Source organism: Lethenteron reissneri, chromosome 14, assembly GCF_015708825.2.
Source record: "Lethenteron reissneri isolate LAM-NWPU_2019-01 chromosome 14, ASM1570882v1, whole genome shotgun sequence".
NCBI classification, from domain to species: domain Eukaryota; kingdom Metazoa; phylum Chordata; class Hyperoartia; order Petromyzontiformes; family Petromyzontidae; genus Lethenteron; species Lethenteron reissneri.
Genome location: NC_083792.1, coordinates 4,281,913 through 4,309,363, shown reverse-complemented (window position 1 = coordinate 4,309,363; position 27,451 = coordinate 4,281,913). Strand labels below are relative to the sequence as shown.

Genomic DNA, 27,451 nt, shown 5'->3' with positions numbered 1-27,451 from the left:
GTTGCTACGCAACAGCTGCGGAATATTACAGATAATGGACTTCCATTTATTCGCCGCCGCCTCCTCCTCCTCCTCGAGACACTGCACTGTGGAAATAAATGTGAGCGAGGCACTCGTGCCTTACAGTGGTGGCCGGGTTAAAAAGCGGCGCGTTATTAATTATAAATAGCCGTTCTACCAACACGTGGCAAGACTCTGAGAGGCCAGGGCTCAGCCGAGTTAAATGCGAATGCGTAATTGTGACCGCACGGTGCGTCTAATAACAGTGATCAGGCCGTGCATGTGACGCTCGTGTCAAGGTGCCCGTGTGGTTAAGAGGCACATTTTTGCTCCATGAGCTTTTCTTAAGCGTGTCACGGCAGGGTGAAGGGGTGGTAACATAACGCTTAAATAGGTTAGATGGTATATGGACTCGACTGTTATACAATTGCTGTGTGAATATACATTGTATTGTGTGAATTAAATTGACAAGGAAACAGCATTTATCAATGCAGAAATGTGTTAAATTGCAGTACATTTTTATAGTAAAAAACACAACTCCTTTAAGGCACTTAAAAAAACTACCATGAAATAATATTTATCTCTGGATGTTCCTTCATAAGATACATTGAATGGATGAGCCCTAACCTAATTATGAATTATAAAGGACCTGCTATGAAATGAAATCAATTAATATCGATTCTGAGGTTCACAACACGACTCGTGTGAAAGAAACAGTTTTTCTATTTTGTATCATTTATGTTGTATGTCATGGGTTCACGTTACACAGCAGACACTACAGTTCAACGTAATGTAAAGCAAAATAAAACTGTTAAAACTAATCAATTATTAAAAAAATGTTTTACCAGATAAGGCCCACTGAGTAATACAGCTCTTTTCGAGAAGTGACCTGGCCACAAATAATAGCTCAATTAAGTGGCTTATGTGGAAATTTATAGCAGCCAAAATATCATAAATGCATGATGTTGATTCTAAATGTGGAGGGGAAAAACTAGAGAAAAATCCACGCAACCACGGGGAGAAAATGAAAACTCCAAATATACAGGTGCCAGGATTGAGATGTTCACTAAGTAATGTACTCTTTTCACTAATTGGTAACATTAATCTAATCCCTGGGTTGGGGGAAGTTCAGTTAAATACTCGACCCCTTCTGAACACGATAGTGTAAAACATGTCGACAAGAATACTGCTGATCAAGCACCAGTCTAACACCAAAACCAGTATTGTTCACATTGGATTGGCTCGAAATAGTCAGTTTCAACATCTGCACCTTCGATTTATTTATTTTCACTCCACCTGGACAACCATAACGTTGTTTCATTGTCCTTAAACATTTTTCACGTAGCAAATACTCACTCTCGATTAGTGTGTTTGCGTCTTTATAGTTAATCATGTCTCAGCAATAATTCCTACAGCACAGAATGTAAACAACATAGTCTACGAGGCAAACTTGTTTTCTCAGCGGTGCCATGTGAACAGGACTGTACTCGGAAGATGACAGTACTCGGAAAGCATGCTTCACAAATATCGCTTCAACCAATCATCCAAATGGCCCCAACAACCACTTAGTTCCCAACAAATGATTTGATTTATTTGGCCGCTCTGCATTGAACAACTGCTTCATTACACATTGATGAATCTATGCATCGTTACACGGCTACTAGCCATCCGATACGGCACGTCTAATCTACGTCGGTTCTCTGGTCCAGGCATAATTACAAACCTGTACCTCTTCGTGCTTCTTTGCACATTTCTATCATGCTGTAACACATTCCTGAGGAGGGAGCTGGTAGGAACGTTGGGTTGCTCGGTCAATGGCCAGGGTCAACGGCGGCGTGGTGTATTCCGCAAATATGCCCGACTGTGAGGGCGGGCACAAGCCGGCGTGAGTAGGTTAAACGTTGAGTTTTACAAGGGCACCACGGGGTGATCAGCCCCTCCCCTCCCCACCCAGCCCCACCCCTCCCACCCCCCACCCTCCCCACCCAGCCCCTCCCCACCCAGCCCCACCCTCCCCACCCAGCCCCTCCCCACCCTCGCCTCCCTACCCAGCCCCTCCCTCCCCACCCTCACCTCTCCACCCAGCCCCACCCATTTTTGTATGCACGACGGACGGACACAATAATCCCCTGTGTGCTGGTGTAACCAGGAGGTTCCTACCAGTATTAGTACGAATCAACAATAATTGTTGGCGTCAAGAGGTTGCGGCAAGTGTGACCAAAGATAAATCCCTAAGCACCTGCATGAAGCAATACGCCAAACAAAAGAATGTACATTTGCACTGGCGGTAGATTAAGCATGCAGAAGCATGCCACCCACTGCAAGAATACCTCAAAGCTGTCAACTAGCCGTGTCTGCCTCGCGACTACAATGCCCTTTCATACAGTGAGCATCTCAAAAGGCTTTCTCCATGTGCGTGTGTACGTGTGTGTACATGCTACGGTGTAACTCAAAATGCATATATGGAAAGTGACGATTCAGTTTAACCCTTCTCTCAACCCTCTCAGTTTTGGTGTAAAAAGCAACAGCTTAGAATGTCATTCTAGTCTGATCATTTTGTTTACGCTGTCAGGATCACCTCTTATTCTCTGCATCTATGCCTCTATATTATGAATCTATATGCTGTGACTGCAATCCACGCTTTCAATGCTGTTGAGCAACCGGTAAATATTGAGAGATTCTCCTAAAACTCGCAGTGCTTCGGTTTAAAAAGCAAAAAAAAAACACCAGGAGGGGGTGACCTTGACAAGATCACACATTTTGTGGGCATCCTCCCTCCGATTTGCACGGTTGCCTACGTACGGTGCGAAAGAAGTTCACCATACATACATGCACATTTAAGTTGCAGTAAGATATTTATGAACAATATTTCACCGTGACAACCAAACAAATACATAAAAGTAACAACCACTAATGTTGAATTATGGATGTCGAAATGTACGCCTTTTGTATAAACCTATTTTTGCCTCCAAAGAACGTCTCTATCTTTGAACGAGACAAGCATAAAAATAGATGGAATTCAGAAAGCTCCTTATCCGTCTGATGTTTGTAGGCAAACAGTTAATGAGAGTATTAGTTAGTGCCTATTAGTTTTATATAAACAAATACTGCACGCAAGGATGTTCATACAGCTCAACACATTTCATGGGCAACTTATCATCAACATGCATTTCCCATATCCCCTCCCTTTGATGCTGCTAATCCTGCATAATGCACAGGCATAAGTGGTACTAATTACATACCTGCATTTCCCATAAATATGCTAAATTCCTCTTGATATGCAAATTCATTTGTCAAGGCGCTCTTCCCCCTCCAACCCAGCTTAAATATACGCTGCCAAGCCTGGTGGTGTTCATTCAGACGCTGTCTTTCTGACAGACCTGTTCTTCACCTGAGGACGGCTGCTTGCGTTGTGGCCGAAACGTCGTGAGAATTATTTAATTATGTTTTATTTTTATTATTTTATTATTTCCCTTCTACGTGACTTTACCGAAAGAACCAAGAAGATACAACAAGTCTGTTAGCTACTCTCATTTTAAGATTCCCTCCCAACCAAATAGAACCCTATTATCTCCTCCACTTCCTCCCCAACCAGTTTTACTTTTCCAGTTGGTTTCCTGTCCCAAGGGACCTCAGGAGATAAGACTACAGCTCGCGTGCTTGAGATATTACCAATCCAGTCAAGTTGCTCCTCCTAAATTATTGCCAAGTGACGCCTGCCGTGACCTACTTTGCACAGTCGAGCACCGATAATGGTCCTACCCGTCACAGTTCACTCAAAAATCTTTTTATTTGTGGGAATTTAATCACTCAACATCTTCCAGTCGGTGTAAAATTGTACGGGTTTTGGTGATCCTCTATACAGTACACGGGCTGAGACTAACAAATTGTTACCCTTGAGAATAATAAAACTATGGGTGGGACATTTCACCCAGCCAGCAGATAGATTCATTGGTCGTGATTCAGGGTTTCTCATTGATGCATCGGTGCCGTGACCCCCTGGCATAACAGGACATATCTGAATCTAAAAACATAGCTTCTTACCTTGCGCGTCGAGGCATCTTGATCTTAAGAATGAATTTATGAATTAAGGCATCTATGCATTGTTCTCCATCCCAATGGTTTCATCACAGGTGGCTGCCAGGAATCATACCCGAGGTCTCAGTAACAACAGCCCAACCAGTTTGTGAGCCAAATTAGTAAAATAGATGATTCCTGCATCGGCTTAGACCTGGCTTAATTGAAAAAATATATATATATATTTAAATGACTGTGCAGTATTATCAGGCTTCAGCCATTTACAAACCACAGTGAACACTTCCAAAATGTTGAATGTGTATAAATGTTTCGATTTAAAGCTTTCGTGACTGCAGGGATTCATCTTCTTGATTCTTTCGGTAAAGTCACGTAGAAGGGAAATAATAAAATAGCAGCCGTCCTCAGGTGAAGAGGATGGCTGCTTGCGTTGTGGCCGAAACGTCGTGAGAATTATTTTATTATGTTTTATTTTTATTATTTTATTATTTCCCTTCTACGTGACTTTACCGAAAGAACCAAGAAGATGTATAAATATGCGTTAATTGCACAAATAAAATATTGTCTTCTTAGCTCACTTCTAGCAATTTCAATGTTTAAATCATTTCATACAAGAGTCATTCCGCTCTACTCATGCTTCAAGACTTTATGCAAATTGGCTTATGCCATGTGCAACATCAATTTCAGCCAATTAAGCGCCATTCTATTATTAACACACTCTTGCCAAACGTGATGCTAATTGAATCCCATACCCATCTATTACCATAAGTTATCATCATTATCCCATGTTAGCCTTTGGGCCACCTTAGGAAATAAGTGACACACACTCTTACATCACCTATTTCAAAATAGATTTTCGCAAAGATGTTTTTACTTGCATAATTTATTTAGCTTCCTTTCCCAAATGTCGCGATCATATCATCCTGTTATGCATGCTTTGGATTGGCCCGATTTATTTGTGTCTCTGCTTCCACGACTTTATAATCCTCAAGAAATAATTTTTAATATTTAGAGGGAAAAATAATGGGGCACTGTGTTATCTTTGGGAAATATTGCAGCTTTAGTAATTTTACACATGCCTCAGCAAATGACTGTAAAAACCGAAAACCATAAAACATTACATTGTATTTTCAAAGCTGTCCATCAGTGCGCCAAATACACAGCTTAAATGTAATCCACTCAATTCGTTTATAGCAATTAATGAGGTGTGAAAGAAAGCATACTTCTGAAGAGTGACAACGTTTTCGATCAAAGAGTTACAAGTAATTATGAAGAAGTGGGATTATTAAGCTCTCTAGAAATCTTAGTTTTAGGGTTCAAAAGTTCATTGGATATAGTTGCCCAGATTACAGCACTATTCTCAAAACACCATCAATTGAAGATAATTCAAATGTATGCCCCAACAGCATTCCATAATGATGAAGTATACCAGATGTACAAATAAATTATTCAACAAATAAATGATGAAATGCATCATGACACTTAAGCAAAATAGTATATCAAAGGTGCAGATCCACGAAGATAATTGGTAAGTTTGGCAGTGGAGGAAAAAGAATAGAAAAGAAAATACGTTTTCTTTTATTCCAAAAGTCCACAACTGGTTACCAAACATGCATTTAAATTGTAATGCACTCAATGAGCTTCATGCAATTAAGAAGTTCATATTGGATTTAATGTGCAATAAAGTAAAAGGGTTACTCAGACTATCATGCTTGGAGCACTAGTTCAATACAGAATTTAAAGCCATACCGCCTGAAACTAAGCCGAACAATTCTTCGTGAACATATTCTTGGATCTCTCGGTAAAGTCACGTAGAAGGGAAATAATAAAATAATAAAAATAAAACATAATAAAATTCTCACGACGTTTCGGCCACAACACAAGCAGTCGTCCTTGTGTTGTGGCCGAAATGTCGTGAGAATTTTATGTTTTATTTTCATTATTTCCCTTCTACGTGACTTTACCGAAAGATCCAAGAATATGAATCCCTGCAGTCACAAAAGCTTTAATTCGAAATTTCTTCGTGAACAATTCAATATTTATCTTTAAAAAAAAGCTCTATTTCAGAAAATTTCATTCGGTTAAATGATTGAGTTGTTTAAATGGAACAGCTGATAAGGCTCTAACAATGACAAAACAGACAATGTCTCTATGCCTCGGGGAAGACTGCAGCCAGTCTTCCCCAAGGCATAGAGGAGGATAACATATCGGCACGGGGCTTTGTACAAAGTGGTAATTGGTCCGAGGAAATAATGCCGAGGAATTCATACCACACAAATCACCTGCTGTTCAGTTTCCATCAGAGATGTTTCCAAACGCCCACATTGCCAAAGGATAATTTCGGGCCAAATCAGTGACTATATAACCCAGATGCATCTGTTTTATGCACTGTGTGTAAATGTATAAGGAGTGGAATGCTGCACCACCGTATTGTGTGCAAATATCGATATTTTTCAATTCGCGTGTTATATGTAATGGGTTCACGTGACCCTGACAGCCACCCAGGGGCTGATACATTAACCACGATGTAACAATTAAATATATTAATCGAATAGTGACCCTGAATTGTGAAAAAAGCTCTTTGATGCGAAAGCTGTGCTTTTATTACCATACTCTTTGGTTTTTTTCCGGTAAAGTCACGTAGGTAAAAAATTCATTAACTGAAAACAACTAAATTAAATCACGACGTTTCGGAGGCAACACAAGCTTCCGTCTTCAGGTGGAAGCCTGTGTTGCCTCCGAAATGTCGTGATTTAATTTAGTTGTTATCATTTATTTTATTTTTTACCTACGTGACTTAAGCGAAAAAACCAAAGAGTATGAATCCTTGCAGTCACGAAAGCTTCAAATCTTTTATTACCATTTGACGATGCTAGATGAAATCTCCAGCGAAACGTCGTGCAACATTGTCAACATTTTGCTCTATTTTCAGCATTCCAGTTTGCTGAAAAAACACAAATCAACTGACGTATTTTCCCACGTGACATCTTGATGTGATTGGCTCCTTCAGTGGTGGAAGGTTGTAGATTAAAAAATTTACATACCTCCATGATCTAACTCAAAATAAACGAATTGTGACAAATTATTGAATCACAAGGGGTGAAATTAATGAAGAATAGGTGATGAGAATGTTTCTTTTACGCTAAAAGTGACTTACGTAGTGGCCAAGCAAAACCCAGCGTTGTACTGTATTTCTCTATGCCCCCTACATCTACGTTCCTCGGTTTCACCAAACCACACTGACCAGCGCGGTGAATTACGGTCAAATAGACTCCCACAACCCGCGGTGTGGGGGGGCCCTCATCCAGTAGCAGACTGACAAAGGGCTGTACACGCACGTGTACACAACATTCAGAGAAATGCAGACACAGCAAATAACAGAATATTGTACTCTATATGTAAAACTGCACATTTGCTTTGAGAAAAAATTTCTTCCACATAGGCATGAATTCACATTTCCTGTTCTTTACTTGATGCACTCGCACTCATATTAGCATGCAAATTGTGGTTGCGTGCAAGGGTTATCTTTGCCTCTGATGCAGTTACAAGTGATTGATGTCCAGCAATTCATTGGCACTGTCGTCTTTTGCGCAATCCACATTGACTGCTCCCTGACTCATGTGGGCATTCAATTTATAGCGGCGCAGCAGCATCCACCAACGCCCAAAAAAACCCATCATGATGTTTTAACAAGGACGGTGAAGCCAAGCAAGTGAGTCTACTGCTTTCTCCAGTATGTCAATGTGCAAAAAAATAAATGTTCCAAAGGCTTCGAATTCTTGTCATGGTCTTTGTGCGTTTAGAAAAGATTTAAAGATGTTTAAAAAAAATGTCATTTAAAGGGCACCTTGCAGAGACCACAGAATGACACCCACTGCCTGGGCCACAGCCAATAATGAACGAGCACAACGGGTCACAGACATGTCACGCCTAGGAAGCCCTTGTTATGCATCTAGTTAACCTGAGGCTTACGGTGTATGTGATTCATCTAGTTCATTATAGCAGCAACACTCACACTGCATCCATCTGTAACTACCTAGGCACGTGAATATTCATCTATTCATCCATTACAATCAATGTATTAGCTACATGACACACACATTCTTACGCTCGCGACATGTCCATCAAAATCTGTATATGTAAGAAATTCTTCTTCTTGGTTCTTTCGGTAAAGTCACGGAGAAGGGAAGTAATAAAATAATAAAAATAAAACATAATAAAATAATTCTCACGACGTTTCGGCCACAACGCAAGCAGCCGTCCTCAGGTGAAGACCAGGTCTGTCGGGGAGACATTCAGACGCTGTCTCCCCGACAGACCTGGTCTTCACCTGAGGACGGCTGCTTGCGTTGTGAGAATTATTTTATTATGTTTTATTTTTATTATTTTATTACTTCCCTTCTACGTGACTTTACCAAAAGAACCAAGAAGATGAATCCCTGCAGTCACGAAAGCTTTAAATCGAAATTTAAGAAATTATTGCTTACCATTAGTTATTATCTAGCGTGGAAGAATAGGCCAAATACTCTATGAAAAGGCTTTTTAGACCTTCTTTTATTGGAGACCCTTCTGCCAACAGTGACGTGAGCAAGAAATTCCTGGCCTGCACCTTTGCCATTTAAATTATGTACCAATGTCACACATTTAGGCTAATGGTGCGAACAGGCAGAACAAATTCGACAAAACAAATGAAGCGATAATACAACCGAGATTGTTTTAGGGTGTATTAATGAGGCAAGCAGGATATATTCTCGGATAGAACTACAACCCAAAATCATGGAAAAAATCATGGAATTTGCAGAAGCCATGGGCGCATATTTTAAACACAATTCATACAAATCGCATTCAAAATTATACATGAAAATTACTATTCGAAACGCATTTCACACCACGGCTTAATCGTCGGCCACCATTGTTACGGACAAAAGGTTTGACACTTCAACGACATCGCTCACGAGCCACCCAATAATTAATGAACCTACCTGCCCTTCTTAAGGGCCTCACTGCACATATACCTGGAGTCTTCTAACGGAGCGTCTATTGCCTCACTTGAGACCAAACCCCTGGCGACTGCTTGTTTTCCATTTGTGTCAAGCCGCAAGGAAGAGATCTCATTCACAAAAAGCGAAGAGGGCATGTTATGTGGCTTTACAAAGCGGCTACAAATGAAGATGTGCAGCTATGCTTTCAAGCGCTTTAGATTTCAGGAAGAAAAAAAACACAGCAATTTTCCCGGAAATGCCTTCTCAAGGGACGTAATAGATGTATATATTTATATTTTTATTCTTCTTGGGTATGGCTGCATGAATATAAACACATACATCTATGTCCAGATTAGTTAGCCAGAAGATGGGTACAGTAGATGCGTGATGGATTGATTACTTAAATTCCTCCTTTGAAAGTTCGCTGTGGTTCAAAAGGTCAAGAGAGTCATCATCATAAATGCAGCTGCTGCCACCACACCTGACCGTCACAAGCATGTCAATAGAAAGTACAGGAGTGGGGGATAATACGAGGGAAGGAAGTGATCAAATAAGTTGGGGTGAGCTGATGGAGGAACAACGTGAGGGAGTCGATACATCGGAGAGAGGGAAGGGGTGGATTAATGTGGCATGCCCCAGTTGCCAGTAAAATGCCAACAAGGCCCAAAAGCAACAAGGTCCAAACACCCAGCACCAACAAAGTCAATTGCATTAGAACCAACAAGATTAATGCTCATGGGAGACAGATCTCAGCAGATCTCAGAAGCTAAGCAGGTTTTATCCTGGAGAGAACTTCGATGGGTGAACACGATGCGTAACAGGTGTTATAGGCTGCAAACTTACGTGGTGGGCAGTCTTAGTTGATCAGTAGAAGGCAGTGCAGCTAAATCCACTGTACGGGCTAATAATCCCCACGGCACGCATAGTGCGAGGAGACCTTTAATCCAGCAGTAGATTGACAAGTTGCTATCCAAGGGAAACTAAACCACTGAGATATAGAAGCTTTGAGTCATTGTATGTCATCAAAAGTAAATGCTTAATAACAAAAATTTGCCTTTTGTGTATTAAGGTATCGATTTAAAGCTTTCGTGACTGCAGGGATTCATCTTCTTGGTTCTTTCGGTAAAGTCACGTAGAATGGAAATAATAAAAATAAAACATAATAAAATAATTCTCACGACGATTCAGACTCTGTCTCCTTGACAGACCTGTTCTTCACCTGAGGACGGCTGCTTGCGTTGTGGCCGAAACGTCGTGAGAATTATGTAATTGTTTTATTTTTATTATTTCCATTCTACGTGACTTTACCGAAAAAACCAAGAATATGTATTAAGGTACTTAATTTCTGACCATTTAAAAAAGGATGTCATTGCTTCCTTGCAGTGTGTTTCGCCTAGTATGTGCGCGTCTGAGCTTAACGATGTCATTTTCAGTTGTAATTAAATTTTTTTACAGATGTAGGTGGTTAATAAATGAACTTCACACTTGTTGCAATTGCCATTTTTGCCGACACCATTTATAAACTCTACGAAGCATTTCAATACAATTGCAAAATGCTAAGTAATTTTTCTTAAATATTAACAAGGAACTTATTTCTAGAGAGCTGTGTGAGATTATAGATTTGAAGTTTTCGTGACTGCAATGATCCATACTCTTTGTTTCTTTCGGTAAAGTCACGTAGGTGAAAATAAAATAAAATATAAAATAACTAAATCACAACATTTCGGAGGCAACACACGCTTCCGTCATCAGGTGGGAAAACCACAGCAGAAAAAAAAATGTTTTGCCCACTACAGTACATTTTTTTTTCTAGATTTGAAGCTTTCGTGACTGCAAAGATTCATATTCTTAGGTTTTTTCGGTAAAGTCACGTAGGTAAAACATCAAAATTAATGAAAATAAAATTAAATAACGTCGTGATTTTTATTTGAATTTTTATCTTTATTTTATTTTCATTGATTTTGATGTTTTACCTACGTGACTTTACCGAAAAAACCTAAGAATATACATTTTTTTTTCCTGTGGTTGTCCCACCTGATGACGGAAGCTTATGTTGCCTCCAAAACATCGTGATTTAGTTATTTATTTTATTTTATTTCCACCTACGTGACTTTACCGAAAGAGCTGTGTGAGACTAAGCAGCTATAGAGCAGTGGCTGGCCTTAAGCGGAGACTCTGATGCCACTGACAAAAGAGCGTGCAAGTAAACAATAATGAAGGAAGCAAGTGGTCAGAATACATGGGGCAGTTTCATTTGTGCTAAGTCTCATGCAATTATCATCATCCACAAGAGGTTTTTTTTTGGGTTAGATCGCGTATAAATATATAAACGTGTCTTTAAAATCCGCCACCACCCGACACAGCCAACTAGTAAGGGTTGTCACGTAAACAGAACGTGGCCAATTCGTCACTAGTACAGCACACCGGTGTGTTGGAGAGCCAAGCCACAACAATTGTGACAACCCAAACGTGACAACCCTTACTAGTTGGCTGTGTCGGGTGGTGGCGGATTTTAACGACATATTTATATATTTACGCGATCTAACCCAGTAAAATATTTTTTGTGGATATTGGTCGCAAAAGCCTACGAGTTAAATTTTAATCATCCTTGTTATTTTACATCCTAAAGTACCCACTAAATTACCATACCGGTCAACCCCTTATCAGTGCCTACCTTATTACAGACCAATTCAGATCGTATTGGTCACGCCATGCCCTAAGAGCACGTTCATCCTACAAGGTCCCATCACAAGGGAGAAACACAAAGACAAAAAAAAATTGCCCGTATCAACACGGCTGTACGCCATATGGACCTGAAAACTCAATCTCCCTGTACAATAATACGGGTAAACCGCGTGGGTTGACAGCTATGAAGTACTGCAAATAAACATTTCTTACCTCCAATTATCACGGTTGGCTATGCAAGGTGCTAAAGAAGTTCAACATACATACATTCAAAGCAATCAAATGAATAACAGGATACACAATCAGTCACAAGGAAAAGGTATAACGCAATGCTAACAACTCAACATAAATGGTAGTATAATGATTCTACATCTATAGAGATGGGGAAAACAGCAGTTTTTGTCACTTAAACTTCCTGTGGTTATGAAAACACTTTATCACTCTACTAGCAGCCTGCTCATTAGCTAAAAGTCGTGTACCTACCGCTCGACATGACTGCTGGCCGGGCAGTGGTAATGAAGGAACTTGCTCAAGGTTTCTACTGTCTTGGGACGGAAGCTAAAAGCTGCTGTTTCGGAACCACGAATCTAAAGCAGGAAGCATTGATGCACTGGGGCCCGATGCTGCGAAAAGGTAAACAATATGTACAGTGTGGTCCAGATGTCTTGTGATCTCTCAATTAACTCTGAAGTTAATATTTCTTAAAGTAAGGGTTTATTAAAAACATAAATGAATGTGCAAAAGAAAAAAAAACATGTTAGGGGCCAATTAATTGGGGGTCGAAAGACATCTGGACCACCCTGTAGAATACGTGTTCAGCGATTCTGCAGCAGAAGGGAGGCGGAAACAGGTTTTGCGAGATTGCGCGCTACCGTTTCTCAGCCACCACGTAATCATGACACTGCCGGGAATGCTGTCCGTCAGGTACACCCATCTGCACAGCTTAGCCCAGTCAAAAGGTTTGCTTTGGATACCAATTCCAAGTCAATTGCAGAATAGCTTGGAGGTGAATCATCTGAGTGCAATCCCTCTAAAATCCATTCATTGACCTGTCAAACAAGCACTGTTCAAGGATAAATGTGATTACATATAAAACCTTGGTATATTTAATTGGTATATTTATTTAAGGGCTAAGTAATTTCTCAGGATGTGTAAGTGCCAAGTTAATTGTCATAGGCAGTATTGATCTAGGGGTGTAAATTAAATATTCCTATGGCAAGAGAAATATATGTCTCTGATACTTCACTTACAAGAAAATGGTACTCACTACAAGCCACTCATTGTCATTATTCCAGAGGGATGATGGGCTGAGTCAACACTGGCTGTGATTGGAACCTTAAATCTTATGTTTGTAAAGCTATACGTTTATGCAAACCGATTGTTAAAAAAGGTATCCTTATTAATATTCTAAAATCTTTAATGCAGCTCTCATTCTTGGAAAATAACCTCAATTTAAACCAAGAATTATACAAAACCTAGCACTGGCCATAGCAAATTTAGCTAATTTGAACACTGTTCAAATACATTTGTAATAAGGCATTCAATTCACTCTTAACTTGCAAGTTCAATTAACATTCTGAAATAAACTCAACCAATATGTGCATGCAGAGTAGAACATGCTGGCATAGTAGTCGGAACAATGTTGCAAGTTTATTATTAAATTCCCCTGTCTCTGTCTACCCAGCAATATAAATGGGTAAATTATGTTAAAATTACGTCAAATCTAGACTAAATTATGTTAGTCAATCAGCAATCTGACTGTGGTGGGATAAAGTGTGGGTAACTCTTACACGAAGTCTGGCCAGCGTAAATGAGGCCAAGGTAACCTCAGCAGGGAAGTCTCTCTCAAGCCCCGCTTACTGAAGGCCCTTTCTCCGCCAGTGGCGCAAGCCAGTGGTTCTCAACATTTTTTGGCAACTGTCTACCTCGTTGATTTTTTATGCAACCGAGTTACCCCGCGCTTGGCTGACCCGACATGGTTCTAAGAAATAAATGTATGAATGAACATACATTTTTTTTTACCAATTGTCCATTTTGTGAGGTATCCGACCGAGCCAGTAACTGCAAGTGAAGAAAAAATATATATTCACCGGATGCTCTGCATCCGCATGCATGACGTAATTTGTTCGCGCTCGCTGGTTACCCTCGGAAACGACATTGCTTCCGATCAATGCGTTTAGAAAGTTATTTTATATCATTCTCGCTAACCATATGGATTAACATTGTATCGTAGTTTTATATTGGCAGATTCATACGTGATAATTCAACAATGACTCATGTATAATATAACTTCACACATTTATAATTCACTTCATGTACCCCCCCATGAGACATTGCCACGGACCTCCAGGGGTCCGCGTACCCCAGTTGAGAACCACTGGCGTAAGCAATCAATTGGCAGGAATTGCCCCTTCACCTTCACCTTTCATGCAGCCAGCTAATCAAAATTGCAATCTCTTCTCAATTTAAAAACCCGTGTATGTCACGGCAACTTGCGGTCATATCGCAAATTCAGTTCTGCACCTCTATCACGAAATTGGGACTCTAAAATTACCCCATCCGACGCCGATGCCAATCGGGCACAACCAAACGTGCTCCGCGAACAATCTGTAGGACCTTGGGCGGCTTTGCAACTATTAAACAACCCACGCTACCACGGGGAGAGAGCCATGCAAACTCCGAATATACAGGTCGGGATGGAACCCACGACCTTCTGTCTACCAGGCAAAGTAGTTAACATCTCGCCACGGTGGCACCCCATGAAGAGGGTTATCGGGGCCATCCAACCTGCTAAGCTGTCGCTGGGCTGGAGGGCGCTACCACAGGGAGAGAGCCATGCAAACTCCAAATATACAGGTCGGGATGGAACCCACGACCTTCTGTCTACCAGGCAAAGTAGTTAACATCTCGCCACGGTGGCACCCCATGAAGAGGGTTATCGGGGCCATCCAACCTGCAAAGCTGTCGCTGGGCTGGAGGGCGAGCGCTGGCTCCGTGCGACCGTGGTCGGGCCTCGACGGGGGATGGTCCCCTTCCTCGTGGGCTAACCCCTGTCCCTCGTTCTGACCCCACCAGGATGGCTGGCCGTAGAGCGGGGTCTTGTGCAGAGGGGGGGTGTTCGGTGGGTCTGCTGGGAGGCACGGCGCGGGCGCGTTAAAACGGTGTCGCCCAGACGTTCGACGGCGTTCACGGCCGCTGCGTCCGGCGGAAAAGGAATTCCGGCGCCCGTTTTGAAATGCGATGGCGCGTGGAACACGAAAGCGCAATGAAACACCATTAACAAGATGTGAAAATTCAATATTGTCAGGAGTGTATACTTGAAATTCTATTGAAAATTGCGCAAGGCCTTCAACCTTTTCAAAACTAAGGTCATTAGAGCCAATGGTGCCACCTCCCCTCAATCTCTTTCTTCCTCATGCCATATTTCATATATGTTGCATCCAAATCTCCTACACGTGCTTTTGCAATATATAAGTTTATAAAGGAGTCAAAAAAACTAATCATTTTTTTTCCACAAAATACATTTCATATTATACTCATCATCATAATCTTCTGTAATTAACAATCCACTGCTAGATGAAAACTTCCCCACCATCTCGGAACAATTTCCGTCTCTTACAAATTTTGCTATGCAACAATCCATCTTGCCCTTGTACACGAGCTAATCTCATAGCCCCATCTCCAATGTGGTATTATACATTTTAAAATAAGTGTGCAAATTATTTGTGATTACAATGATTAATGAATGCTGGCCAGGGCAACACTGTTACATAGTCTACATCATGGGACCTCCTTTGCCAGTACCAAAATATGAAAATAGGTTTTTCCTCTGTTTTAAACAACTTAACACCTATTCTTGGTTCTTTCGGTAAAGTCACGTAGAAGGGAAATAAAATAATAAAAATATAAAATAATAAAATTCTCACGACGTTTCGACTGCAACACAAGCAATCATCATCAGGTGTGAAAAACACAGCAAGAAAATTTTCTAAAAGTGGCGTTTTTTTCTTAACGTGCCTTTCCTGAAAGAACCAAGAATATGAATCCCTGCAGTCACGAAAGCGTTAAATCAAAATTTAACACCTATTCTTGGTTCTTTCGGTAAAGTCACGTAGAAAGAACCAAGAATATGAATCCCGGCAGTCACGAAAAATTTAAATCGAAACTTAACACCTGTTTTGTTGCCAGATAAAAGGGCATAAACCTATTCTCACTGTTACATAGTCTTAGCTTGACCTCCTCTGTGTGTGTATGTGTCTGATGTAAGAAGATGACAGCTGGAAAAAATGTAGCACAACCAGCAGAAGTGCAGTGGTGTGGTCGATTACAAATTTTAATTAAGAGCACTGTGCTATTTTTTTTGGCACAAAACATTCCCAGAGTTACGTATATAAAAAATAAAAGTCTCGCAATATTCGAGTAGGCAGTTAAATTACTGTATGCCCAATCACACCTGTCAGCGCTTTGAAGTATGTTCACATCAATCAAAGGCACAGCTTCTTCTCAGTCCTGACACCCTGGTGTTTAGGACCAAATGTGTCTTAAGGAATTAATGGCAGGCGTTAAAACATCGAGGACTTTTAACTGCACTTAAAAACAAGCCGGCACGCAACGCACCCATGCCCACCACCGAAACACACATCAGAGGACCCTACAATCAGCTTTCACATGGGTTTACAAGTCCAGGTCCAATGTGTGCGACATTACAGCCGGGGCTAGACTGCCCCGCAACTCGCAAAGTTATGTACGCAGTTGCCAAAACACTCCTCAAAGACTTTGGTCAAACAAAATGACCTTTACAATCTTGGTCAACTTACAGCTGAAATGGGCAAACAGAACTTTGTGGTTGTAGAAGGCAAAGACCCCCCCCCCCCCCCCCCGCTATAACCTTAACAGACTCTATGGGCAAGTGCTGTTAGCGAGCACCAAATGAAGGCCGGCATGCCAGCACAGCACAGGAGGGGGTGGGTGGCCGCCTTTGTCTCCCTAGTGGCGATGTTTACACACCGCACCAGGTACTAATTTGAGGCCGAGTCGACCTAGGTGAGGCCCAGGACCGGTTCAGTTAATCGTCACTGGTATTGGCCGTGAGCGGGAATGGAACCCAGGTGGCCGGGTTCGTAGCGCAGCACGCTCACCGCTACACTACCGCTCCCATACGGTTGTACACACACACACATACATCCTTTCAATACACTTTGGCCTTAATGCTCACGGGTAAGTTGCCAAGCGTTTAAGTATGCATGTATTATACGTGACAAAAGCACACAACAGGCATAACCAACAGGGGAGCATCCAAGGAGCGCTGCCTTTGCTGCATTATACATTCAAAGCAGAAAGTGTGTTAATTATTAACCTTTAATATTCATTCAAACGGAGGTACTTTCAAATTAACTCAGTCGGCATGTCTGACCATGTGTGACATTATTTGCAGCAGCGTAATACTCGATGCTTGCTGTGTGATGTATTACCGGCTTACAACTCACAAAAAAAATGCACGTTTAAAAAAGGTTCAAACGCCATATTAAAGGACCAACTTCCAAATATTGTTCACGTACGGATAGTTCAATAACTTGATCTGTTGCTTTGCATTAGGGTCCGGATTTCAGCGATCTGACAAAGATAACTGTGCAGCTCAGCCAATTGTATTCGTGAATTTCATCAAATGCCCATACTTTGAGTTCTGAAAAAAAGAAAGAATGGTACTTATACATACACTGTAGGTTCAGCAAGTTTGCTTTGAGTTCAAACAATACCGAAAATGATTAACGATAATGGTGCATGCTAGGGTTATGGTAAAGTATCATCTTTTTCACAATCAATTGTGATTCACGGAGATATGTTTGTTCATATGCAATCAGATGGCAGTCAAAATGTAAAGGTGCCAAATCATTTGCGTGCATACACATAGCCAACGATTGGCAAACAGCGGAATGAAACTGATCACTAGGACTAGATTTTGGGCAACAAAGCCGCTCATTGTATCTTTAACATTACAGAGCATTCACGCAAGCTCTTTCAGACATTACAAACACAAAGGGCTCTTCTTGTCTTGTATATACATACCGAGGCCGTGTGTCCCAGGCTGTCTGACATCGAGTTTGAAGGTTTGTTATTCAGAAAGAAATGCCTTAAATGATGTATAGACAAGTGCAGATATTATTGCACTGCAGACATCACCAAGACGTCACTCGCATGGGGTTTTAATTCGTCACCTGAGCTATGACCGAGTGCCTAACCATGCTTTAAAAGTATTTTTTTTTCTCATTAACCAAGCTTCAAAAACCCACGTTGGAAGAGCCCAGGACGCACAGCCAAGGTATGAATCGACAAGAACGGAGATGCATGTTTTTCGCACTGAAACACAATGAACATTGCTGTCCTGCCAAACACACCCACAATCCATCCCATTGCAGTGGGATGTTGCGTAAGAGCGGGGTTTAAATCCCCTAGTCTGGCAAAACAACACCTCAAAACACATGCAGCTGCACGACCCTCTTAAGTCCGCGGTCAGAAGCGCTGCGCAAAAAAAGAACCGAAGCTGGCTATCTGGCTAAGTGGGCGAAAGCGTTTGCTCACACTGCACGATTGATAAATACACCGTCCAGTTGACAACCACGGTGGACCCGGCGCGATTTCGGGAAAGCGCTGCGTGTTGAAATATGTACTGCGCATACAAACAGCGCACTGTACGTTCCATAAAAGCACAGTTGGAAACATAGTATTGGTGGAGATGAGCAGCATTCAATTGTTCCGCAATGCAACATCCTTTTCTTGCAATCAACTAGTCTAGGACTCCCAGGCACTATCCTTTCATGTGCCATCCACCACCCACCCTTTCTCCTGACTGCCGTACAATGCTGCACTGCAGTCTTAACACGAAGCGTGCATCTGTTTCTCAGCAGTGAGCCTCTCAATTCAATTATTTAAATCGTCAAACAAACCCTGAATATTTTTCATATGCGACCATCTGCCGACCGCCCACACTGCCATGCCATGTCCCATCAGGGGAGCACGGCCATCGTTTATAAAGCTGCTGCTGGTCCATACGGATGAAACGGGCTGCATGGTAATTGTGCTATATACACACTTACGTGGACAATGAAGGTACAGTAGAGAGTGTACTCGATCAACGCAATGTTTACGTTGGCTCGGTGCAACATTTAAATTGAATCAATGAACAGTTGAAATTGAATCAATGTGCTGGACATAGTTCCAGGCACGGAACTGGTTTGGTTGTTCAAGCATACACTGTGCGCACACGATGAATACACCACCTCACTGCCAAAAGCACACATGACTGGCACATAAAAATAAGTATTTTTGAAACGTACTGAACACACACATCCTACACAAACGCTATACCACAACAGTTTTAATAAAAAAGCCTGAAAATACCTTTTTAACTGTGGAAGATGATCGTTATGACTTCGGATAAATGTACTGCCAGATATTAAACACGTCCACCATCTATTCCTGACGAGTGCACTGTATATCTCATTGCAGGCTGTTACTATTACTGCCCGCCCGCGAGTGCGTTCAGTCACCCTCTTGACAGAGAAATGACATCACGCGCACACGCCAAGTTCACCACCCCCCCTTACTTTAGTCACCACGGCCACGGCCAAGAATAATTGTGGCGCCACAAGGGTACGGATTGGAGGAACGGTGGAACGGACCTGCAGACGCCTTATCGTCCGGCGCGTGGGTCTTCACGACGGCCTGGTACTGGGTGTGAGGCTTGCATGGCTCAGAGACGACGGCCGACGTCTCTGGCAACCGCGCCTCAGCTGGCTGCGCTCCCAGCTGCAGCTGAATGGAGTACTTCTCGTGCTGAAACGTGCGTGCAGGATCACACGGGCATCACACATACGGCACACCTTTCTGACCACGGATGAGATTTTATACATCATCACGATCAACATCGCCACCATCGTGTCAACTTGATTTTTGTACACGTGGTGCGCCTTCAATATCGTTTGGTGTTTCTGCTGACGAAAATGTCGCCTTGCGAATCAAGGCAAATTAACCATATTGAATAAAAATCCACAAGCGTAGGTAGCTAAATATCTCTTGTTGTTTTTGAAACATTATACCAACTTTTTGTTACATCAGTGACCATGAGCTCCAGTTTGTGTATACTTTAACAGCACAGCTGTAATACAGAGTGACTTTGGCAGCAAATTAAATACAGTCCGTTTTCCAAAAGCTTTCGTACAAACAGATGTTCTCTTATTACCCAATGTTACCATGCAGTGCATTTCTATTAAACAATGTCATACGAAAAGCAGGTGTGAGGTCTCACCTTCAAAGCTTCCTCTGGTACCTTGTGTTCAATCTTCTCAACAGTGTACAGATTAGGATGTGATCCTCTGTTAAGGGAACCGTCTTAACTCGTAAATGTGGCAGAATTGTTGTGTGGGGTTGGGCACAGCCTACAGCTAATATGTCAATACCGATGTACTATACCTATGACACACCCAAAATATCATGACGCGATATTGAAGCATAGCATCTACAAAATTCCACCTTATAGGGGAAACGGCACAGCCCGGCATCTTCGGGTTTTAACAATGGAAACATCGGCTTGCTCTACATTGTTTGAGAACCATACTCCCAATTTTTATGCCAAGAGCGAGTGCATTCTTTGATTAGCATATTAACGAAGATGAGCGGCTGGTGTGGAAAGCGGGATTACCATTGTAATTTGAGGATTGGAGGTTAAAACAAATGTTTTTTTTTTCTCTAGACATGTGGATAACAGTGACCCACCTTAACCTTACCATAGCAATGTCACGACACCGTTTACGCACCGACTGAAACGTGTTTCATCGAACAACTTTTGACAAACACTTTTGGTTACCGTGGAATACGCTGGCCCAGTCTTGTGGTTGGGCCACAAACCTGCCATAAATGTATCCCAGCCAGGTGTATATAATAGTCTTCTGGTATCGAAGCTTTTTCAGAAATTGTTGCATGTCATTCAGGATCGGTGGGCTAGCTTTATATGCTTCACACTGGATTCACAGAAGCTCCCTTCTGAGACAGTACAGAAGTGTTAACAACTAGCCTTTGTCAGGCTGTTTGAATGCAACGGAGCCATAAGGCCCACACAGCTTGCAGATAAAAGAAAATATTTCTGTTATTCGCTGCCATGAAAGTTTCCCCAGTTAGGGACACCCAATAAAATGGATTATTCTAATGTTCGTCCAGATTGCATGTACTATTTCAATGTCACCTTCATGGTAACTAAACAACACAGACGGGCAATTATTCCATAATGTCTCCCAATGCATGCCTTCCAATCTGCCAGCAAAGCCAAATTCTTACTATAAATGCAAAACACCATGAACATCTGACATGTACTGCCGCGACAATGGAATGCTGGAAATTACTTACATCAAAACCAACTAGCCTACCACCCACAATAGCTGTTCACATTTCGGTATATTGCATAGAACGGTTAAACTAAAACTAAACTACTTTTATTTTACCAGGTAAGGCCCACTGGGCTTTTCAGCTCGTTTTCAGATACAAACCTGGCCACAAATGATAGCTGAACGAAGTGGCTTATCATGTAGACATCTATAGCAGCCAAACTCTAAATGCACGTTTCTCAATGTGGAGGGAAAAGCCGGAGGACACGGAGAAAGATCCAAACGACCATGGAGAGAGAGACACGCAAACTCCAAACATACAGGCGTTCGGATCGGGATCGAACTCGCAACCTGCTGTATAACCAGGGCAAGGTAGTTAACATCTCGCCACGTGCTGCAAATAAAGACTGTTTGACAAAGACGCAATTTTACGAAAAAAGGATATCGTAGCCAAACCTGATGGTGTCGTTCAACTTCAGAATGAGGTACGTGTGCTCTGGGATCCTGCTCTCGTTCACAAACGTCTGCAAGGGCAGCAAACCAAGTCAGTCCGCAAAGGGGAGCCTCAACGCGAGTGGCATTGCACAGCGAATGAAACGGATCACAGGATACAGAGCGCACTGGAATAGGGTGGGAAAGCCAAAACCTTGAAATTACATCTACGAGTAGCATGCAGGGGTCATCTGTGATTAATTACGACACCAAATATTTACCCAGCTACAATGTGTCAAGTTCAATGGTTTGGCTGCCATTCTGCCATGCAGATAATGTTCAAGTAGAGCAACCCACTGAGAACTCGTACAAATTACTTCTTAGTACATAGTACAGTAAAGCCTTGGAATGCGAGTAACTTGGTCTGCGAGTGTTTTGCAAGACGATCAAATTTTTGTAAAATAAATATTAAATTGATAAACGAGCGAGGTCTTGCAATACGAGTAGTACGTGTATACGCTTTGTCTGCCGAGCGTCACGTGATCACAACTGATATACGAGTGCTTTGATATACGAGTGCTTTGGATTACAAACACGTTTCCGGAACGAATTATGCTCGCAATCCAAGGTTTTACTGTATCAGAAACCACTGTCGAAATAGCCGAGAGGAATGTCACACAAGCATGCATTAAAACATCCAAAACTAGTTCAATTGGTGTGCATGAGCATGAAATCAGAAATATTACACATGTTGGAGTTGTATGAATACAAATGAATGACTCGTGTTCAATACAACGCAGCAACAACACCAACCTAACAGTGACTGCACACATTCGGTACATGATCACAATTTCATAATAATCACCACCTTAAAAATAAGTGCAACAAAGAACTACATACACATCTTGAAAAAAATATGTATAACATGGCATTCATCCCAGAGCATTTCCCATAAGCAGGTCTCATTTAAATGCTGCCTTTGCATTCTCCAAGCGTATCCCCACAGTGCTTCAAAACCTTTCATGTTGCGTGTTTGTGCTGCCTGGTGCATGACTATGACCTCTAGCACACACACACGCACATATCACCACCACTTGGGAGAAAGAGCCAGCTGTGCATGTTGTGTTGTCCTGGCCACAACACTGCCCTATGAGCTATTGCGAGTATTAAGGGACTTTAGGTATTTGTGTGCATACTCTAACAGCAGTGGCAAGTGATATCATACATGGTCTTGGGTCTCCCCTAAGTCGACTTACTTAAACGAGTACCCTGGTGTGGTTTGTAACCATCAGCAATGGGGAGACAAAGGCAGCCGGGGGTGGTGCAGCTGACACCACTCCCTTATGCCAGCCTTAATAGACACTTGCCAACAAAGCTTTCTCTTACAGTCTTAACTTTGCAGGGAGTAGTGGTGCAGTGGTAAGTGCAGTGTCATATGAACCCATCAAGGTAAAGTTCAAATGGCAGCTATGACGAACATTCGTGGCAAGTGACATTAGGTCTTTAATGGGTACCTGGTGTGGTGTAGAAACAAACATCAGCAATAGGGTGACAAAGGTGGTTTGGGTGTGGTGCTCACGACAACCCAACCCCCCTTCGCACACTGTGCTGACCTTAATAAGAGTTCGCTAACAAGACTTGGCCAAATATTCTACAATGCTTGTTTTGGTTCAAGTGTTTGTGTGTGGGGAGCGACAGTGCAATTGGTTCGCATACTACGTTATGAACCTAAATATTCGTACTCTTTGGTTCATTCGGTAAAGTCACATAGGTGAAAATAAAATTAAAATAATAAATAACTAAATACAGTAGAAGTTATTGTTGCTGTGGTTGTCCCACCAGATGACGGAAGCTTGCGTTGCCTCCGAAACGTCGTGATTTAGTTATTTTTTATATTTTTATTTTATTTTCACCTACGTGACTTTATCTAAATAACCAAAGAGTATGGATCCTTGCAGTCACGAAAACTTCAAATCTAGAACTAAATATTCGCGTCCGATTGCCAGTCGCAGCACACATCATTGGTTTGTGGGCATTATAACTTTCGCTGGGCCGAGGTTAACCCAGCCGGTGTGATACGCGAAACATCAGCCACTGGGTTTAATAGGCGGGCAGGTGCGGTGCTCACCGTCTCACCCTCTCGTGCTTTGTCTCGGACCTAAGATGCTCCCTAACTGCATATTCCAAAACAATCTTTAAAGCTGTATGGGGGGTATTTGTCTGTGAATAAGAAAACGAGAGGTCTATGAATATCAGGCTTTTTCCCCTTCCACAAAGGGCCTTCCAAGAAGAGACTGGCTCCATGCACCGAGACTATGGAAAGCCGATTCCATACGAAACTTGACAAGTCCCTCAGGATAGCAGTCAGGGTAAGAGGCATCGATGACTAAGCAAACAAACTCGCTTTGCATTTCTATGGCGGGTCTAATGGACAGCCTCCGCAGTAGAACAACGGGAATGACACAGTTGGCAGAGCACAAGTCAGTCAAGTGACTTGATCACTGACTGTAATTATCAGGGATCACTCCCCTTACCCCATTGAGGCTGCCCAGGTCCATGACTTTGTGTTCGTCAGTGGCAGGGTCGTAGTTGACCACGGCGTGCTGTCTGTCCACGCTTCGGGACTGCGAAAGAAACAAAGGGCGAGGAAGTCAACAGCTGTCGATGGGGAACACTGCTTTTCAAAACACCTGTTTACAACCGTCACCAACAATTGGCAACAACATTTTATCAAAGATACGCAAACACTGCCAAACATATCATCAGCTCCGTTCTTGGAAATTGTGAGTTTGGGGGGGGAGGGGGGTTAAGGGTCGTTCGCAATTAACATCGTGAGGCACAAGTTTTTGTTGTTCACGCATTTACTTAGTAAACGCTTCATTGAGTTGCATTGATTCTTACACACGTGATACCCTCAACGGATTTTGTGCATGAGAATCGATGATTTACAATTTGTAACCCTGTATGACCTATTTGAAGAAACCCTGGAGCCATTTCATATGATACATAAAGCACACGACTCAAAAAATATAATCGTGACTAAAATTGAGAAAGGCCACGTATGTTGCATGCATGTTGAACTTCTTTCGCACTGTACGTAGTCAATCGTACGACTACACTATTTTTAGCTATGATTATTTTACCAGGTGAGGCCCACTGAGCTATACATCTCTTTTTCAGAAGCAATGTGGCCACAAATGATAGCTCAACAGCCAAATACTCGACACACACGTTTCTAAATGTGGAAGGAAAAAAACAGAGGTCCTGGAGAAAAATCCACACGACCACAAGGAGAACGTGCAAATTCGAAATCCTGTATAAAACAGGCATCACGGTCGGGATCAAACCCACAACCTCCTGTATACCAGGCAAGGTAGTTAACATCTCGCCACGGGGGAGCCCTTAATTATAAATACTACTAGCTTTTTTACCCATCCAAGGATGGGGGTATACTCTTTCGTTCTTTCGGTAAAGTCACGTAGGTGAAAAAATAAAAAAGAAATAAATAAATCACGACGTTTCGATTGCAACACAAGCAATCATCATCAGGTGTGACAACCACAGCAAGATTTTTTTTACTGAAGTGGGAGAAATGCCGGAGTTAAGGGGGGTTATACAAGTCAGAGAGGGCGGTGGGGGGGAGGGTGGAAATGAGGAGAGGGGGAGCGTTGCGTGTGCGAAACGTCGTGATTTATTTCTATTTTTTTATTTTTCACCTACGTGACTTTACCGAAAGAACCAAAGAGTATGGATCCTTGCAGTCACGAAAACTTCAAATCTAGACGGGTGTACATTGCAGTAAATCTGAAATATTCAATAGAAAAATTGTTCAGCTCATGATTATTAATGAGGGGGGTGGGGTTGCCCCATGTGGAGTGACGTCACCCGCTCATGGTTATTGTGGAGGGGTGCGGCATGTGGAGTGACGTTACCTGCTCATAATTATTAATGAGGAAGGGTTGCCCCATGTGGAGTGACGTCACCCGCTTATGGTTATTGTGGAGGGGTGCGGCATGTGGAGTGACGTCACCCGCTCATAATTATTAATGAGGGGAGGGGTGCGGCATGTGGAGTGCACGACCTTTTTGTGCGTTGGGGGGGCTCTTTTGCAGTGACGTCACACATGAATGTAGCACTGTGCTGCGGAGATTTATTTTTTACCGTCACTTTCTGTAAAGAAACGTCAAATTTGAAGTGACTTTGCGTAATACATTATTAAATTCAACACGACCTTCCTCTGGGTTAGTGTAAAAATCCACCCACTCATGAATATTAATGCAGGGGTGGGCATCATGTGGAGTGACGTCACGCGGGGGGGGGTGGGCCTCATGTGGAGTGACGTCACGCACGGGACAGGCACATTATTGGCTTATTATAGTAGTAATAATCATGGACCTTCACTGCCTCTCCATGTGCTGTGAAAAAGGGCATTGCCTGTAACGTCAACTATAATATACTGTTTCTTTTTAAGGCAATGTTATGAACGAATGTGTTTTTTGTTGTTGTTTGTGCTTGTGCACCACTGCCAATGCAATGTCAAATCAGCTCAAAAGGTACACTGAGCCATGGCTGCTATTAACAACATACCCGGGACAACCGTGGACTGCAGTTTAATTATTATCTATGTTCCACTGGTGAAAATATTCAGTGGCAGTCATTATTCGTATCCCAAGGCTGAGTGCATTTTCGAAATAATGTAATAATTGCTGTTCGAAAGGGTTTGGGTGAACCAGCGTACGCTACAAGAAATTTTTTTACGAAATTAAACGTACGCAAACTGGTTACTGGGTTCAAAATGATATATCAACATGTGACCTTCATAATTCCGTGGAAATATAATTAAGATATGAGAACGTGCACTTATTTCTCATCAACGGTACTGTACGATGTCACACATTTGTCTTGCTGCGGACTGACGAGAGGTATAGGAGGATACGTGAAGAAGTCAGATCTGTGAACATCAATCAAAACTGATAGTGATACAACCACGCACAAAAACTGGATTGAGGTGTGGGTGGTCAATTGATCGGGGCAGATTTGTGATGGCCAGCTATATGACGGATACAGAACAATAAGCAAATCACCGATACATTTGGCACGCAATAGGAAGTGCGGTCGTATCGCTAACAATTACCCTGCCCAAATGTACTGACATTTTTCTTTCCCCACTGTACATGTAATCCAAGCCTCCTTTTTGAGTCCATTTAGCTCGCTTATGGCCAACTTTGATCTTGAATCGTACGGCGTGAAATTCCTCACCCATGTAATCCTGACAGCTTTCCGAGAGATGAAAACTCACGTATGCCAAACAACTCTGAATCCAAGAAACAAAAATCACCCTCCTCCTCCACATTATGTGCTTAAACTGGCTGCTCCTGTTTATGGCGGCGGGGAACAGCTAAACCACCTGAAGCAACACCTAATGACTGGTGCGCATTACTCATTAGCAAAGAATTTTTTTAAAAAGACTGGCAACAGAAACACTGCACAGTGAAATCTGTTCTCTCTCCTCAAGCGATTAAACGCAAATTTAATGGTCGATTTCGATTTAAAGCTTTCGTGACTGCAGGGATTCATCTTCTTGGTTCTTTCGGTAAAGTCACGTAGAAGGGAAATAATAAAAATAAAACATAATAAAATAATGCTCACGACGTTCCGGCCACAACGCAAGCAGCCGTCCTCAGGTGAAGAACAGGTCTGACGGAAAGACAGCGTCTGAATGACATTCAGACGCTGTCTTTTTGTTTAATTTTTATTATTTTATTATTTCCCTTCTACGTGACTTTACCGAAAGAACCAAGAAGATTAATGGTCGATGTTATTTAAACGCATCGGGGACCCCCCCGGCGTGCGTTCGGCTTGGGTTCCTTACCCTCTTTTGCAATCAACGCTTGCGCGTACACGGCCACTCCCGGGGGGAGCCGATCGCAGCACGAGATT

General features: G+C 42.2%; 1 protein-coding gene across 1 annotated transcript in view; it reads right to left on the bottom strand.

The window, feature by feature from the left end:
- The window catches only part of LOC133342269 (centrosomal protein of 170 kDa-like), an 83,483-nt gene that overhangs the window by 34,515 nt on the left and 21,517 nt on the right, over positions 1-27,451 (bottom strand). Inside the window, 5 exon segments of the mRNA XM_061551321.1 lie at positions 14,656-14,829; positions 19,382-19,535; positions 20,008-20,066; positions 21,525-21,603; positions 24,046-24,135. Coding sequence (XP_061407305.1) covers positions 14,656-14,829; positions 19,382-19,535; positions 20,008-20,066; positions 21,525-21,603; positions 24,046-24,135 — 556 coding nt within the window.